Genomic DNA, 15,043 nt, shown 5'->3' with positions numbered 1-15,043 from the left:
TATATATGCAGTCATTTGGCTTTTTTTTTTAGCAAAAGAGGAGCCCCCCTACGATTTCATAGAGAAACCATATGCAGTCATTTGTAAGAGGATTTCCTCACCACCTTGTATGCCGTTTGGGATTTATTTGTAAAGCAGACCGAAAGCCTGTTTTGAGGTATCTCAAGAATGCTTTGAAATACATTTTCGACAAGATTTTCTGTGGATGATGATTATCTTTTGGTGGAGAATCTGTTGATGATGATTGATGGGTGAAGTCTTGGTCCAAGTAAACTGACTGTGAGTGCCAGGTTGCACTCCTAGTCAATCTTAGCGGATAAAAACTACATGTCGGCACAATGTTCAAATCACTCACCATCTTTCCCTCTGCCACTACAGCCCAGCCTAAGTGTGTGTATATATGTACGCAGTCAGGAAGGGAAAGCACATTATCAGATATGGGTACTACTAGAAGCTTGCCATGGGGATCATTGTCTCTGGTCACATTTCTGTTATTACAGTCCATGGTTCACTTGTCCTCTGCCTGCTCCGTGGAGGAGAGGGCTGTCCTGATGGACATCCGGTCTTCACTGAGGAGAGCACACTCCCTGGTTTCACCTGATTTATGGGGGCACGATGATGATGAATGCTGCTCGTGGAAGACTGTGACATGCAACAATACCACCCAACGAGTGACTCATCTTGACCTTTCCTCAGTATATGCATCAGATGTAGGTGATCGTTGGTATTTAAACTTGTCGGTGTTTTCTGCATTCCACGAGCTTCAGTCCCTAGATCTATCACTCAATTTTCCCTGTTCGCTAAGCTTTGAGGGTACGTTTGGATTACAAACTCTCTCTGAGAACAATACATATGTGTGGTCATTTCTTATTCTTGTAGCTGTAACAAAAACAACTGCAGGATTGATTGGACTACCCAGGCTTCGATACCTTGACCTCAGTCTCACTTCGCTTGGAGGGGGTTCCCTGGAATTTATCGGGGCATGTGTTTCACTGGAAGTCTTAGCTCTCAACAACAACAACATTACTGGAGGTTTTCAAGATGCAGGTACTTACTGTTCTTATAGTAAGTACTGAGGTCAAGATTGACATTTCATATATATCCTTAACCTTCTTGCATCCCTATTCCTTTGCAGCTTTCAATAATCTTAGAAACTTGCGACAATTGAGTATGTCTATGAATAGACTCCACGGAAACCTCCCGGCATCTCTATTTGCACTTCCTCACCTAAAAATCCTAGATCTCTCAGAGAATATCTTCGATGGGCATATTCCACTTAGTTCGTCATCACGACCAATTTCCCTGGAAGTATTAGATCTCAGCGATAATCACCTCACTGGAATTATCCCGATTACAGGTAAACAAACAGGAATTTCTTACTTCATGACTTCATGTTTCATACTTTCTGTTCATGTGGTACCTGTAATAATTATACTTCTTGCATGCATCACAGCTTTTAAGAACATCAGGAACTTGAATATGGGTAGCAATCTATTCAGTGGATCTCTCCCTGTGTCAATACTTGAACTTCCTCATCTGAAGTTCCTAGATCTCTCATACAATCATTTTGAGGGAGGTTTTCCTATTAAGTTTTCTTTGGAACAAGTTCCACTTGAAGCCTTACATCTCGATGGTAATAACATGAGTGGACCTCTTCCGACTGAACAAGGTAAATAATGAACATTCCCGCTTATATGGTTTAAAAAGGTTGCCACTCTTTCTAATTGTTGCGTGATTTTCCTTTATTCGCAGCATTTGAAAATCTCCGGAACCTACGGCAGTTGTATTTGAGTTCCAACCAATTCAGCGGAAACATTCCAACATTAGCATTTCAAAATCTCCAGAACCTGCGAGAATTGTCTTTGAGTTCCAATCAATTCATTGGAAACATTCCATCATTATTGTTTTCTCTACCACATATTGAACTGTTGGATCTCTCATCAAACTTCTTCAGCGGACCAATTCCTATAAATCAATCTCCGAATCTTTCACTGTCACTTAAGAGTCTTCGATTGTCCCAAAACAAATTGAGTGGTAGATTTTCTTTCATTTGGCTTGGAGACCTCATAAAACTAGAAGAGATAGACCTTTCAGGCAATGCTAACCTAGTTGTCCATGTCAATATTCCTGGATGGACACCCCCTTTCCAACTGAAACAGTTATTGCTCTCTGGTTGTGACCTTGACAAGAGCATTATTGCGGAACCACATTTTTTAGACACACAGCGTCATTTAGAGGTGCTTGATTTGTCCAATAATAACTTGTCAGTTAGCATGCCGAATTGGTTGTTTACAAAGGAAGCAACACTACAGGAACTATATCTTGGAAATAACTCGCTAACTGGATCGCTAGACCCAATATGGCACACCCAGTCTTTTCTCCAGGTTATCAACTTACACATGAACCATGTCACAGGACAGCTGCCAGTCAACATCAGTTTAATGTTTCCAAGGTTGCTGATTCTGGATGTTTCTAGTAACAACTTCTTTGGGCACATACCAACTTCATTGTGCGGGATCAACTTCATGACGTTTTTAGACCTATCAAACAACAATTTTTCTGGGGAAGTTCCAGCTTGTGTGTTCACTAATTATCCCATGCTAGTGAGCTTAAAGGTCTCAAACAATAAGCTTGGTGGTCTGATTTTCGGTGGAATGAATAACCTGTCCATTACGTCGGAACTGTACCTGGATGGTAACAAATTCGAAGGGACGGTGCCTCGTGATCTGTCAGGAGGGACTTTAATGGTTATTGATTTGCATGACAACGAGTTATCTGGCAAACTTGATATGTCATTATGGAATATGTCTTCCTTGAAAGTCCTGAATCTTGCTTGCAATCATATAACTGGCAAAATTCATCCACAAATTTGCAGCTTTACCAGACTTGAACTTTTAGATATATCGAGCAACAATCTTACAGGGTCGGTACCGAACTGTAGCTGCATGTTGCTCCATTTTCTTAACCTGTCTGGGAATTCCTTATCTAGCCATATTTCCTATCCCTTCTTCAACATATCAAGTCTGATTGCCTTGGATATCAGAAACAATCAGTTTGCAGGCAACCTCCATTGGATATGTTATCTTGATAACATTAGGCTGCTTTCCTTGGGCGGAAATAAGTTTGAAGGGCAGGTCACTCCAAACTTGTGTGAACTCTTGCACTTGAGGATAATTGACTTGTCTCATAACAAGCTTTCAGGTTCATTACCCTCATGTATTGGTAATTTCTTTTTCAAAGGTGACAGGGGCGATCAAATTTTCCAGGTAGTATTAACGAGTTTACCGTACTCACTTAAGCCATATGACAATCCTTATGGCTTGAGAGGTTTTAGCTTTACTACCAAAGGGAATATGTACACATATGGTCGAAGTTTCTTTGTTTCAATGTCCGGCATCGACCTATCTGCGAATATGCTGCATGGAGAAATTCCTTGGGAGTTAGGAAACATGAGCCATATCAAATCCCTTAACTTGTCATACAATTTCTTTGTTGGCCCGATCCCAGAGACCTTTGGCGGCATGGAGGAGATTGAAAGCTTGGACCTCTCACACAATGAGCTGAGTGGACCAATACCTTGGCAGCTAGTGCGGTTATGTTCATTGGGGGTGTTCTCTGTGGCATACAACAACTTGTCAGGATGCATACCGAACTCTGGTCAGCTTGGCTCATTCGGCATGGAGAGCTACCTAGCCAACACCAACCTTCACCAGATTACGCAGGGGAACATGTGCACTCCCAGCCTAGACCCCATAGCGGAGGAAGATGTGTGTGAGATGTTTGGTGACCCAATCCTATACATGGTCATGGCTGCCGGGTTTATTTTGGCATTTTGGGCCACTGTTGCTTTTTCATTATTCCATCCGTACGGGACGTCTGTAATGTTCAAGCTGTAGTCGGTCCTGAGGAAAAATCGTTAGTCACAAATGTACTTTATGTGTACGTATACACCCAAGAACTTCCCGAAATTTCATTCTGGGTATGTAATATTAACAATAAACAATGGATTTTGTTTGGTTATATTTTGTACACATGATTTTCTTATTTTCCAAGTGTTTGTAGAATCTAATTGTAATTTGTCTTATGGAGTATGTATCATAGTGTACTTGCTTAGTACAGGTTAGCACTAGGGAAAATTATCGGTAAAGAGCATCCTTGCACTTCTTGCACAAATTCAGAACTGTCTGCTAGTTAACACGCATGCCCTTTACATATACACCAAATGCTGAAGGTTCATGCTGAGTCTTTTATCTGCAGGGAATTATATAGGGTGGTGTAGTTTTTACAAGAAACAATAATAACAAGAAGTTTAATTGTCCCTTGTGCTGAAACCCCTCTGCAAAGTACTAGTATAGCTTTTACAAGAAACACTAATAATAACTGTAAGCACATGTTCTAGATCAAGAATTGTACACAACCATATTTTTACTTGCACTGGTAGTTCACCAAGTCACTGCAAGTATCTATGTTCATTACGTGCCCCAGAAAACTAGCATTATTTGACTTCTTTCACAACATGTGTGCTATCTCCTATGACCATTTTGGAAGCCATTTTTTATACAGGAGTGCGATTTGTCTTTACAAAATATTCGGTTAGTGTTCTCGGTTCATAATAACCTTGATTTCTAATTTTGTTCATAATAGAAGGCCATGGAGAGTGTTGCATTGCACACCGGGTGTTTTCTGGTATCCTGAGATCAGATGTAACCTGCACAAATTGTGGGTTCTCATCCACAAATTTTGGATTCTGAATATAGCAATTGTCCTTGTGTTGCAAACCCAAAGCTGCATGTACCCAATTGAGAGAAACATAGTTGGCGTAAATTCCAATGTATCAGCACTCATGAGATGTTTAGAGCGGTTTGCCAGGGCGCCGAGGCTACATGCTCAACAGATATTCTTCTGTGAATGTTGCAAGGTAAGGCAAAGACTCCCTGAAGCAAATGTCCATTCACCAGTAGTGTCGCTTCCCTTTGAAGAGATGTGAGCATTCCACAGTTAAGCAGATAACAGGGAAGGTGGATCGCTCTCTGAAGTTTCATTTTACTCTGGAAATGGGGCATTACCTGTCATCCTTTATTCACAGAATCAGGTACGGAAACAGCATATCTTCATCAGAACTCAGAAGCCTATGATTCAGACGTGGTTTCTGAACTGCCTTATGAAATCGAAATATTTACGGAGTGATAAACTAGATGCTGGCCACATGGTATCTCAGCTTAAAATCGCTGGTACAGATGTGACAGTGCAGGGTAACCAGAGCTGGGGGCTATACTCTCAGAACCTCCCGGGCTTATATGCTTATGTGCAGAAGACTCTACAAAAAGGCTTCTGAAGCTATTAAACAACAAAGCTGGTGGTGTGATTTTTGGTGGGATGATAAATCTAGCCCATTACACCTGTATGATAACCAATTTGAAGCTTGTGATGCCTCGTGCTCTTTTTGGACTGACTAGATTTTTAATGGTCTTTGATTTGCACGATAATGAAATCGTCCGACGAACTCAATATGTGTTTGGTGGTATCAGCCTGATTTGCCTCATTTGGTAATTGAATAGTGCAACCATAGAATCGGCAGAATCCATCCACAGATTTGTAATCTCACAGGACTTGAACTTAAACTTCTAGATCTATGGAGCAACAACTTTACATGATCTGTACCAAACTGTAGTTTTTTGTTGCTTAATTTTCTTAAACTGTTGTCTGGGAATTTTCTTATCTGGTGATCTCTTTTTTTTTCCAACACAACAAGTTTGATTGCTTCGGATATCAGACACAATCAGTTCAAAAACAATTTCCTTTGGGCATGTTATATACTCCCTCCATTCTTAAAAGTAAAGTATATTTTGTTTCCTTAAGACATGCATTTGACTAATAATTACTCTATAAATACAAGGTTATACTCCCTTCGTTTCATAATGTAATGCATATAGATTTAAAAAAAAAGTCAAACCTCACAAGCTTTGACCAAGTTTTTGAATAAAAACATTTACATCTATAATGCCAAACATATATCATTAGATTTATCATAAGATGTAGTTTCATATTTTATAGAGAAAAGTATGTTTTTGGTCCCTCAAGTTCCCCAAAAGTATAGACTTGGTCCCTTAAGGTTTTTTGGTATACATTTGGTCCTTCAAGTCTCAAAACCAGATAAGTTTGGTCCAAAACTAGATTTTAAGCACATTGACTGGGTTTGACCACGTTGACCAGGTTTGAATGATGACCAGTAAATTTAAAAGCATGTTGATTCTGACAAGCATATTGGTTGTCACAAAATTTCAGATTTTTTGAATTTGTTTCCTATTTTTCTTGAATTTATTGTTCATCAGTCAAATCTGGTCAACGTGGCCAAACCCGGTCAAACCCCAATCAACGTGCTCAAAATCTGGTTTTGGACCAAACTTATCCGGTTTTGAGACTTGCAGGACCAAATATATACCAAAAAAAAAATCTTATGGGACCAAGTATATACTTTTAGAGAACTTGAGGGACCAAAAACATACTTTTCTCTATTTTATATACTTGACATTGTACATATAAACAGTTTTCTCTATAAAATTTATCAAAGTTTGACTTTTCAAAAAAAGATCTATACGTACTATAATATGGAATGGAGAGAGTATGATATAGAATTGTGTGTCACTAGATTCGTATTTAAAAGTACTTTGTTATGATAGTGATTTTGTATCACATAAATCAAATATATTAATCGAGTAATTTTTGGTAAAAGTATTGTCTTAACAAAACTAAATACGCCTTATTCACGGGAACGGAGGTAGTATATTGATTATAGGAAGGTATAGAAGAAAAAAGGGGGAAAAAGCAAAGGGTTGTATCAGTTATATGGGCCGAGGCAGCGCTACAGCTCAGCAAAAGTCAGAAGGCGGGGTCCTAGTGGCGGAAGCAGCCCAACAACTACGATTTGCCATAGCAGGCCCGGGGAGGTGAGTTAGCCGGCCCTGTTACTGACCCGGCGAGCGAGGGTCCCTCCCGGCCGTCGTCGCCGACGGCGGCGACCGGACGCACCTGCAAGTGACGAAATCCGGGAAGAGCACCGAGCACACATCTTTGCCCAGGGCCTAGTCCTCGCACGCCTTCCTCAGTCCCCGCCCGGGACGCCGGCTGCGGCCGCGGGAGGCTAGGTGGCGGCTCTGGCGTGATGTGGACGACGGCGCAAGGGTTTCGGCTGGGCCATGGCCGCGGTGTCGAAATGGCGCCGAGCTGCCATACGGAGCACTGCTCGTGTAAGTCGTATTCATGCTCGACCAGTCTCTTCTCGGCTGCTATTTCCAAGCACATCTTGCTGATGTCGTTTCTGGAATTTCGATCTGGTGTTGTCAGAACTGCAAAAGTCGAGTCATCTTTTCCTTTTGTGTGTGCGGAACCGCAAAAGTCTAGACGTCTGTGACTAATTCGCCATCCACCTGTCAGTGCATGACAATATATTTTCAAAGTCTGAAGTCTTGGTCCAAGTAAACTCACCATGTGCGCCGCCAAGTTGGGCTTGCATTGCATATCCCTAGCAGTAATTGATACTACCAAGTTAGGAATCTGCAGCAGAGTGTTAAGACTGCTCACCATTCTTCTCTCAAGGTCTATCCACTACAGCCCAACGCTAGTTTATATGAGCACAGACAGGAGAGGAAAAAACTTATTATCAGATATGGGTAGCTGGTTGCCATGGGGATCATTGTCTTTGACGCTGTTTCTCTTGTTGCACTCCATGCTTACCTTGTCCTCTGGCTGCTTCGTGGAGGAGAGAGCTGCTCTGCTGGACATCCGGTCTTCTCTGATAAGAGCGCATTCCCCGATTGCGCTTGATTCATGGGGGAAGGATGGTGATGACTGCTGCTCGTGGGAGCGTGTGAAATGCAACAATATAACACAGCGAGTGTCTCACCTCGACCTTTCCTCTGTATATTTCACGATGGATGTAGACGATCGTTGGTATTTAAACTTTACAGTGTTTTCTGCATTCCATGAGCTTCAGTGCCTAGATCTATCTTACAACTATCAGTGTTCACTAAGCTCGGAAGGTACGCACGTGCTCCAAATTCTCTTATAACACTTTGTGTGTGTAGTCGCTTCTTATTCTCATATATGCACAAACAAAAACACCTGCAGGGTTTGTTGGACTAGCCAAGCTTCGTTATCTCAACCTCAGTGACACTATGTGGGAAGTGGGTTTCCCGGAATTTATAGGAGAAATTGTCTCACTGGAAGTCTTAACTCTCAGTGGTAACAGAATGACCGGAGGTCTTCCGGACGCAGGTACAAAATTTTACTGCTTATGGTATTAGTAGTAAGGTAGAGGTTCATTCTCATATGTCCCTCCACATTTTGCAGCTGTTAAAAATCTTAGGAACTTGCGAATATTGAATATGTCCTGGAGTAACTTCAACGGAAGCCTACCGGAATCATTATTCTCACTTCCTCATCTAAAGATCCTAGATCTCTCCATAAATAACTTCGGTGGGCATATTCCAATCAGTTCATCCTCTGGACCAATTTTACTTGAAGTGTTAGATCTCAGCTATAATAACCTCAGTGGAAATCTCCCAGTTACAGGTAAAAAAACTAGTTAACTATTTGAAAAGAGATTCCATGTTTATACTTGAGTTTGTGCTACCTGTAAACATTATGCTACTTCCATGCATCACAGCCTTTAAAAGCATCAGGAACTTGAAATTGCGTAAGAACCAATTCAGTGGATCTTTCCCCGCGTCATTATTTGCACTTCCTCATCTGAAGTCCCTAGATCTCTCATATAATAATTTGAGTGGAGCTCTTCCGACTGGACAAGGTACATATTGAGTATTTTCCACGTATATTACTAAAAACATGCTGCCAGCATTTCTAATTCTTACAGGATCTTCCTATATTCACAGCATTTGAAAGTCTACAGAGCCTACGAGAGTTGTATCTGAGTTCCAACCAATTCATCGGAAACATCCCAACATTCTTGTTTTCGCTTCCACATATTGAACAGTTAAATCTCTCAACTAATTATTTTGAAGGACCATTTCCAATAAATCCATCTTCGGACCTTTCATTGTCGCTTAAGAGTCTTCGGTTCTCCCAAAACAATCTGAGTGGTAGACTTGCTTTCGTTTGGCTTGGAAACCTCACAAAACTTGAAGAGATAGATCTTTCAGGCAATGCTAAACTAGTTATTGACGTCAATATTCCTGGATGGACACCTCCGTTCCAGTTGAAACAGTTATTGCTCTGTGGTTGTGATCTTGACAAGAACATTATTTCAAGACCAGAATTTTTAGGCACACAGCGTCACTTAAAGGTGCTTGATTTGTCCAACAATAACTTATCAGGTAGCATGCCAAATTGGTTATTTACAAAGGAAGCGACACTACAGGATCTAAATCTTAGGAATAACTTGCTAACTGGATCCCTGGACCCAATATGGCATGCCCAATCTTCTCTCAGCCATATCGACATACACATGAACCGTGTCACGGGACAGCTGCCGGCCAACCTTAGCTCAATGTTTCCAGTTTTGTATGATCTAGATTTTTCTATTAATGACTTGTTTGGGCACATACCAACGTCAATGTGCGAGATCAGCTCCATCGGATATTTAGACCTATCAAACAACAAACTTTCTGGGAGGTTCCAGCTTGTGTTTTTACTAATTATCCGGAGCTATCCGTCTTGAAGGTCTCAAACAACAAGCTTGGTGGTCCGATTTTTGGTGGGATGAATAATCTGTCCAATATATATGAATTGCGCTTGGATGGTAACAAATTTAAAGGGACATTGCCTCATGATCTGGCAGGAAAGTTAGTAAGAGTCATTGATTTGCATGATAACCAGCTGTCTGGCGAACTCAATGTGTCATTTTGGAATATGTCTTATTTGAGAGTCCTGAATCTTGCTGGCAACCGTATAACCGGCAAAATTGACCAACACATTTGTGGCTTCACAGAAATTCACCTTTTAGATCTGTCGCGCAACAACCTTACAGGGTCTGTACCAAACAGTTGCTTCATAGTGCTGAATTTTCTTAACCTTACTGGGAACTCATTATCTGGCGATATCTCTTTTCCCCTTTTCAACACATCAAGTCTAATTGCTTTGGATGTCAGACACAATCAGTTCATGGGCAACGTCAATTGGGTAGGTTACCTTGAAAACATTAGGCTACTTTCACTGGGTGGAAATAAGTTTGAAGGGCAGATCACTCCAAACCTGTGCAGACTCATGTACCTGAGGATAATAGATTTGTCCCATAACAAGCTTTCAGGTTCTCTGCCAGCTTGTATCGGTAATATCTCTTTTAAAGGTGACACAAATGATCAATTTTTTCAGCCAGCAAATGAGATTACGTGGGTGTCGGACGACTACACTACTTCCTATGAATTAATGTACTTCACTTTTGCTACCAAAGGGAATTTCTACACATACGGCCGCAGTTTCTTTGTTTCAGTGTCTGGCATCGACCTATCTGCAAACATGTTGGATGGAGAAATTCCTTGGGAGCTAGGAAATCTTAACCATGTCAAATCCCTTAATCTGTCATACAATTTATTTGTTGGACCAATCCCAACAACCTTTGGCAGTCTGAAGGATATAGAAAGCTTGGACCTCTCCCACAATAAGTTGAGTGGACCGATACCTTGGCAGTTAACCCAGTTATCTTCTTTGGGGGTGTTCTCTGTGGCATACAACAACTTGTCGGGATGTATACCAAACTCTGGTCAGCTTGGCTCATTCAGCATGGACAGCTACGTAGCCAACACTGACCTTCACAATATTACTCAGGGGAACATGTGCGCTCCCGGTCCAGATCCCGTGGTAGAGGAAGATGTGGGAGAGGTGCCTAGTGACCCAGTCCTATACATAGTCACGGCTGCCTCATTCGTGTTGGCATTTTGGGCCAGTGTTGCGTTCTCATTTTGCCATCCGCACGGGAGGACTATAATCCTCAAGCTGTAGGCTGTCCCAGGGAAAACTGCTAGTCATATATGTACTTCTATGTGTAAATATACATCCAGGAACTTCCTGGAATTCATTTGGGTATGTAATATAGACAATCGGTTTTGTTTGGTTTTATTTTGTACACATAATTTCCAAGTTCTGTAATTTTTTTCCAGATTGTTCTGTAGTATCCAGTTTACCATTTCTTGTTGAGAATATACCAGAGTACAAGCTATCATTGGGCAGTAAGGAGCTTCCTTACACTTCTCTTGGAAAGTTAGAACTGTCTGCTAGTCAACATGCAGACCCTTTACATATACAGTAAATTCTGGAGGTTCATGCTAGCATACCATCATGCCACTATTCGAAGACTTTTATCTGGAGGATATTTTTTTTTTTGGAAATGGAGGTATACCCCCGGCCTCTGCATCATAAGGATGCATGCAGCCATCTTATTAAAAGTTCGCAAAGTAACACAAAGTCGTCAAAGTATTACAGCTCGCAAGTGGAGCGAAAAGAAAACCGAAACAAAGTTCATGCCGACAAACATAACCGGAATGGCAAAAAGAAGGATAAGCTCCCTAGACTCCTATCCTGTTATGCGACCGCCATCCGAACCGGTTGAATAAAGTCTGTGCTACCATCTCCCAATGGATGCACCCAGTAACCAACGGCTCCCTGGATTCCATAGGAGTGAGTAAGGACCACGTACGGATCCAAGCAGTAGCTCTGAAGATGACCTACAAGAAAGATAAATTGTTTTGCCTGTTAAATATCAAATCGTTCCTGCAATTCCATATAGCCCACAAAAGCGCACATATTCCGATCCGAATACGGGCCGCCGTAGTATGTTCAACCCCAGTTAACCACGTTCCAAACAATGTTGTAATGTCAACTGGAGGAGTGATGTTAAAGGCTATATGAATCGATCTCCACAATAATTTGGCGAGTGGGCACTCAAGAAATAAATGTTGTATTGTTTCATCATGATCACAAAAACAACATCGTGGACTACCTACCCATCTCCTCTTGATTAAGTTGTCCTTTGTAAGAATTACTTGTTTGTGGACAAACCATATAAAGATTTTAATTCGCAAAGGAACCTTAATCTTCCAAATATGCAACGATCTCGGGATTGGGCCAGAATTAACCAGATCCATATAAAAAGATTTTACCGTAAAAACTCCATTCCTAGCTAGTTTCCATTGCGTCGAATCTGGTTGGTCGGAGAGTTGAACATCTATCAATCTCCGAACCAAGTGCATCCATGCACTCCAACGCTCACCAACTAACGCTCGTCTGAATTGGATATTCAAAGGACTCGTATGTAGAACGGTGCCAACGTAATCCTCCTTACGTTGCACAATGTTATACAGGGTGGGATACTGGATGGCCAAGGGCGTGTCTCCTAACCATGTATCCTCCCAAAACCTTGTTGACATCCCATTGCCAACTAGGAATTTGACCCTACGAAAGAACAAGTCCTTCACTCTCATGAGCCCTTTCCAGAATGGCGAGTCGGTTGGTCTCATGGTAACCTGAGCTAGTGTTTTCGACTGTAGGTATTTATTACGCAAAATCTGTGCCCACATGCCCTCCGGCTCAGTCTGTAATCGGTAGAGCCATTTGCTCATAAGGCATTTGTTCTTGATCTCTAAGTTCTCAATACCGAGCCCACCCTGGTCTTTTGGTCGACAAAGAATGTCCCATCGTGCGAGACGGTATTTCCTCTTGGCCTCATCTGACTGCAAGAAGAATCGAGATCTGAAGAAATCAAGTCGTTTCCGTACCCCTTTTGGAATTTTGAAGAACGATAGTAGGAGCATCGGCATACTAGTCAGTACTGAGTTAATCAGCACTAGCCGACCTCCATAAGACATGAGCTTACCCTTCCAGCAGCTCAGCTTTTTCTCTATTTGATCTTTGATACATTTCCATTCTTTATTAGATAACTTACGGTGATGGATCGATATACCCAAATAGCTAAAAGGTAAAGAACCCAATTCACATCCAAACAATTGTCTATATGTATCTTGTTCGTCTTTGGCCTTCCCAAAGCAGAACAATTCACTTTTGTGGAAGTTTATCTTTAAGCCAGACAACTGTTCGAATAGGCATAAAATAAGTTTCATATTATGTGCCTTAGCAATGTCGTGATCCATAAATAAGATAGTGTCGTCAGCATACTGTAGAATGGATACTCCTCCATCAACCAGATGAGGAACTAACCCCTCCACTTGCCCATGATGTTTGGCCCTGCCAATGAGAATGGCTAACATATCGGCCACTATATTAAACAGGAGAGGAGACATATAATCTCCTTGTCTCAAACCCTTGTGTGTCTGAAAATAATGACCGATATCATCATTAACCTTGATTCGGACACTACCCTTCTGGACTTGAGAACCCACTTGGTTCCGCTAGACCTCGCTAAATCCTTTCATGCGCATTGCCTGTTGTAGGAAGGACCACTTTACTTTATCATACGCCTTCTCAAAATCCACTTTGAAGATAACCCCATCAAGTTTCTTCGAATGGATTTCATGTAACGTTTCATGCAAAACGACCACCCCTTCCAGTATATGTCGCCCTGGCATGAACGCTGTTTGGCTCGGTTGTACGACTGAATGCGCGATCTGTGTCAATCTATTGGTCCCTACCTTTGTGAAGATTTTTAAACTCACGTTAAGAAGGCAAATTGGCCTGAACTGTTCAATCCGAACTGCCTCTTCTTTCTTTGGCAATAACATAATCATACCAAAGTTAAGATGAAACAACTCTAAATGACCGTTAAAAAAATCATGAAACATAGGCATAAGATCATCTTTAATTATGTGCCAACATTTCTTATAGAATTCAGCTGGAAACCCATCTGGTCCCGGTGCTTTACTCGATTTCATTTGTGAGATTGCATCCAAAATCTCCTTCTCAGTAAACGGTGCAGCTAAAATATCGTTCTCTTCTACCTGGAGCTGAGGGATATCTCCAATCACATTTTTGTTTAGGGTCACCGTACTAGCTTTCGGATGACCAAACAGTTGTTTATAATAGTTAGAGATATAAGCTTTCAGGTTCTCATGCCCCAAAATTGTCCCCTCGTCTTGTTCAAGCTGAATGATTTTCTTCTTCCTATGTTTGCCATTCGCAATCATATGGAAAAATTGTGTATTGTCATCCCCTTGGACAACTTTAAGCACTTTGGAACGTAGTGCCCATTTGAGCTCCTCCTCTCTAAGAAGAGCTCGTAAGCCTTGCTCAGCTTCAGACTTGGAACTTTGCTCATTTACCGTAAGCAGATTAGTTTCAGCTTTTAAATCCAAAGCTTCGATCAAACGAGTAAGTCGCTCTTTTTCTTGTTTGTAAATCCCACTCTCATTTCTGGCCCAACCTCGTAAGAACGGTCTCAAATGTTGGATCTTATTTTGCCACCTCTCAAGACTAGTGCTTCCACTAACAGGAATGGCCCATTCGCGTGCAATAATCTCCAAAAAGTTTTCTTTCTCGAACCAACCAAGTTCGAAAGAGAAAGCATTCTTGTTTGCAATATGCGTAGCCTCTCCTGAATCTACAAGAAATGGTGTATGGTCCGAGATCGCTCTTTGCATCGCATGGACCGACACCAAAGGATATCTTTGTTCCCATTCCACACTAGCAAGTACCCTATCCAACTTCTCATAAGTTGGAGTGGGCAATGAGTTGGCCCAAGTAAATTGTCTACCGGTGAGTTCAATTTCTCTCAAATTAAGACTCTCAATAATCATATTAAACATCATAGCCCACCGACCATCAAAATTGTCATTGTTCTTTTCATCTCTCCTCCGAATTATATTGAAATCACCACCGACTAGGATTGGTAGATCCTCATCTCCACAAATCCGCACCAAGTCAGCCAAGAAATCTGGTTTAAGTTCAGGTTGTGCTGCTCCATACACAGCCACAAGAGACCATCGGAACCCATCCAATTTTGATCTCACCCGAAACTTAACCGTAAAATCTCCCCGAACCACGTTAAGGACCTCAAGTGTTTCACATCGAACCCCTAGTAAGATCCCACCAGATCTTCCTCTAGGAGGTAAGACGTGCCAATCGAAATCAACTCCTCCGG

At 41.5% G+C, this 15,043-nt stretch overlaps 1 protein-coding gene and 2 pseudogenes across 1 annotated transcript; all 3 read left to right on the top strand.

Annotated features, from left to right (window-relative positions):
- The first annotated feature begins 445 nt into the window (after positions 1-445).
- On the top strand, positions 446-4,007 carry LOC125534321 (receptor-like protein 45). Its single transcript, XM_048697574.1, has 5 exons — positions 446-813; positions 901-1,047; positions 1,136-1,357; positions 1,454-1,669; positions 1,753-4,007. The coding sequence occupies exons 1-5, from the start codon at positions 504-506 to the stop codon at positions 3,894-3,896; spliced, it is 3,039 nt and encodes a 1,012-aa protein (XP_048553531.1). The 5' UTR covers positions 446-503; the 3' UTR covers positions 3,897-4,007.
- A 193-nt stretch (positions 4,008-4,200) lies between these two features.
- Positions 4,201-5,456, top strand: LOC125538142 (annotated as a pseudogene).
- Positions 5,457-6,831: 1,375 nt separating this feature from the next.
- Positions 6,832-11,109, top strand: LOC125540082 (annotated as a pseudogene).
- Positions 11,110-15,043: the final 3,934 nt, after the last annotated feature.

The sequence above is a fragment of the Triticum urartu genome, chromosome 2, assembly GCF_003073215.2.
Source record: "Triticum urartu cultivar G1812 chromosome 2, Tu2.1, whole genome shotgun sequence".
NCBI classification, from domain to species: domain Eukaryota; kingdom Viridiplantae; phylum Streptophyta; class Magnoliopsida; order Poales; family Poaceae; genus Triticum; species Triticum urartu.
This window is presented reverse-complemented; position numbering and strand designations above follow the sequence as displayed.

Coding starts and splice junctions, on each gene's coding strand:
- LOC125534321 (XM_048697574.1), top strand. CDS start 504: ATGGTTCACTTGTCCTCTGCCTGCTCCGTGGAGGAGAGGGCTGTCCTG. Junction 814..900: donor CTGTTCGCTAAGCTTTGAGG/GTACGTTTGGAT, acceptor AAACAACTGCAG/GATTGATTGGACTACCCAGG. Junction 1,048..1,135: donor TGGAGGTTTTCAAGATGCAG/GTACTTACTGTT, acceptor ATTCCTTTGCAG/CTTTCAATAATCTTAGAAAC.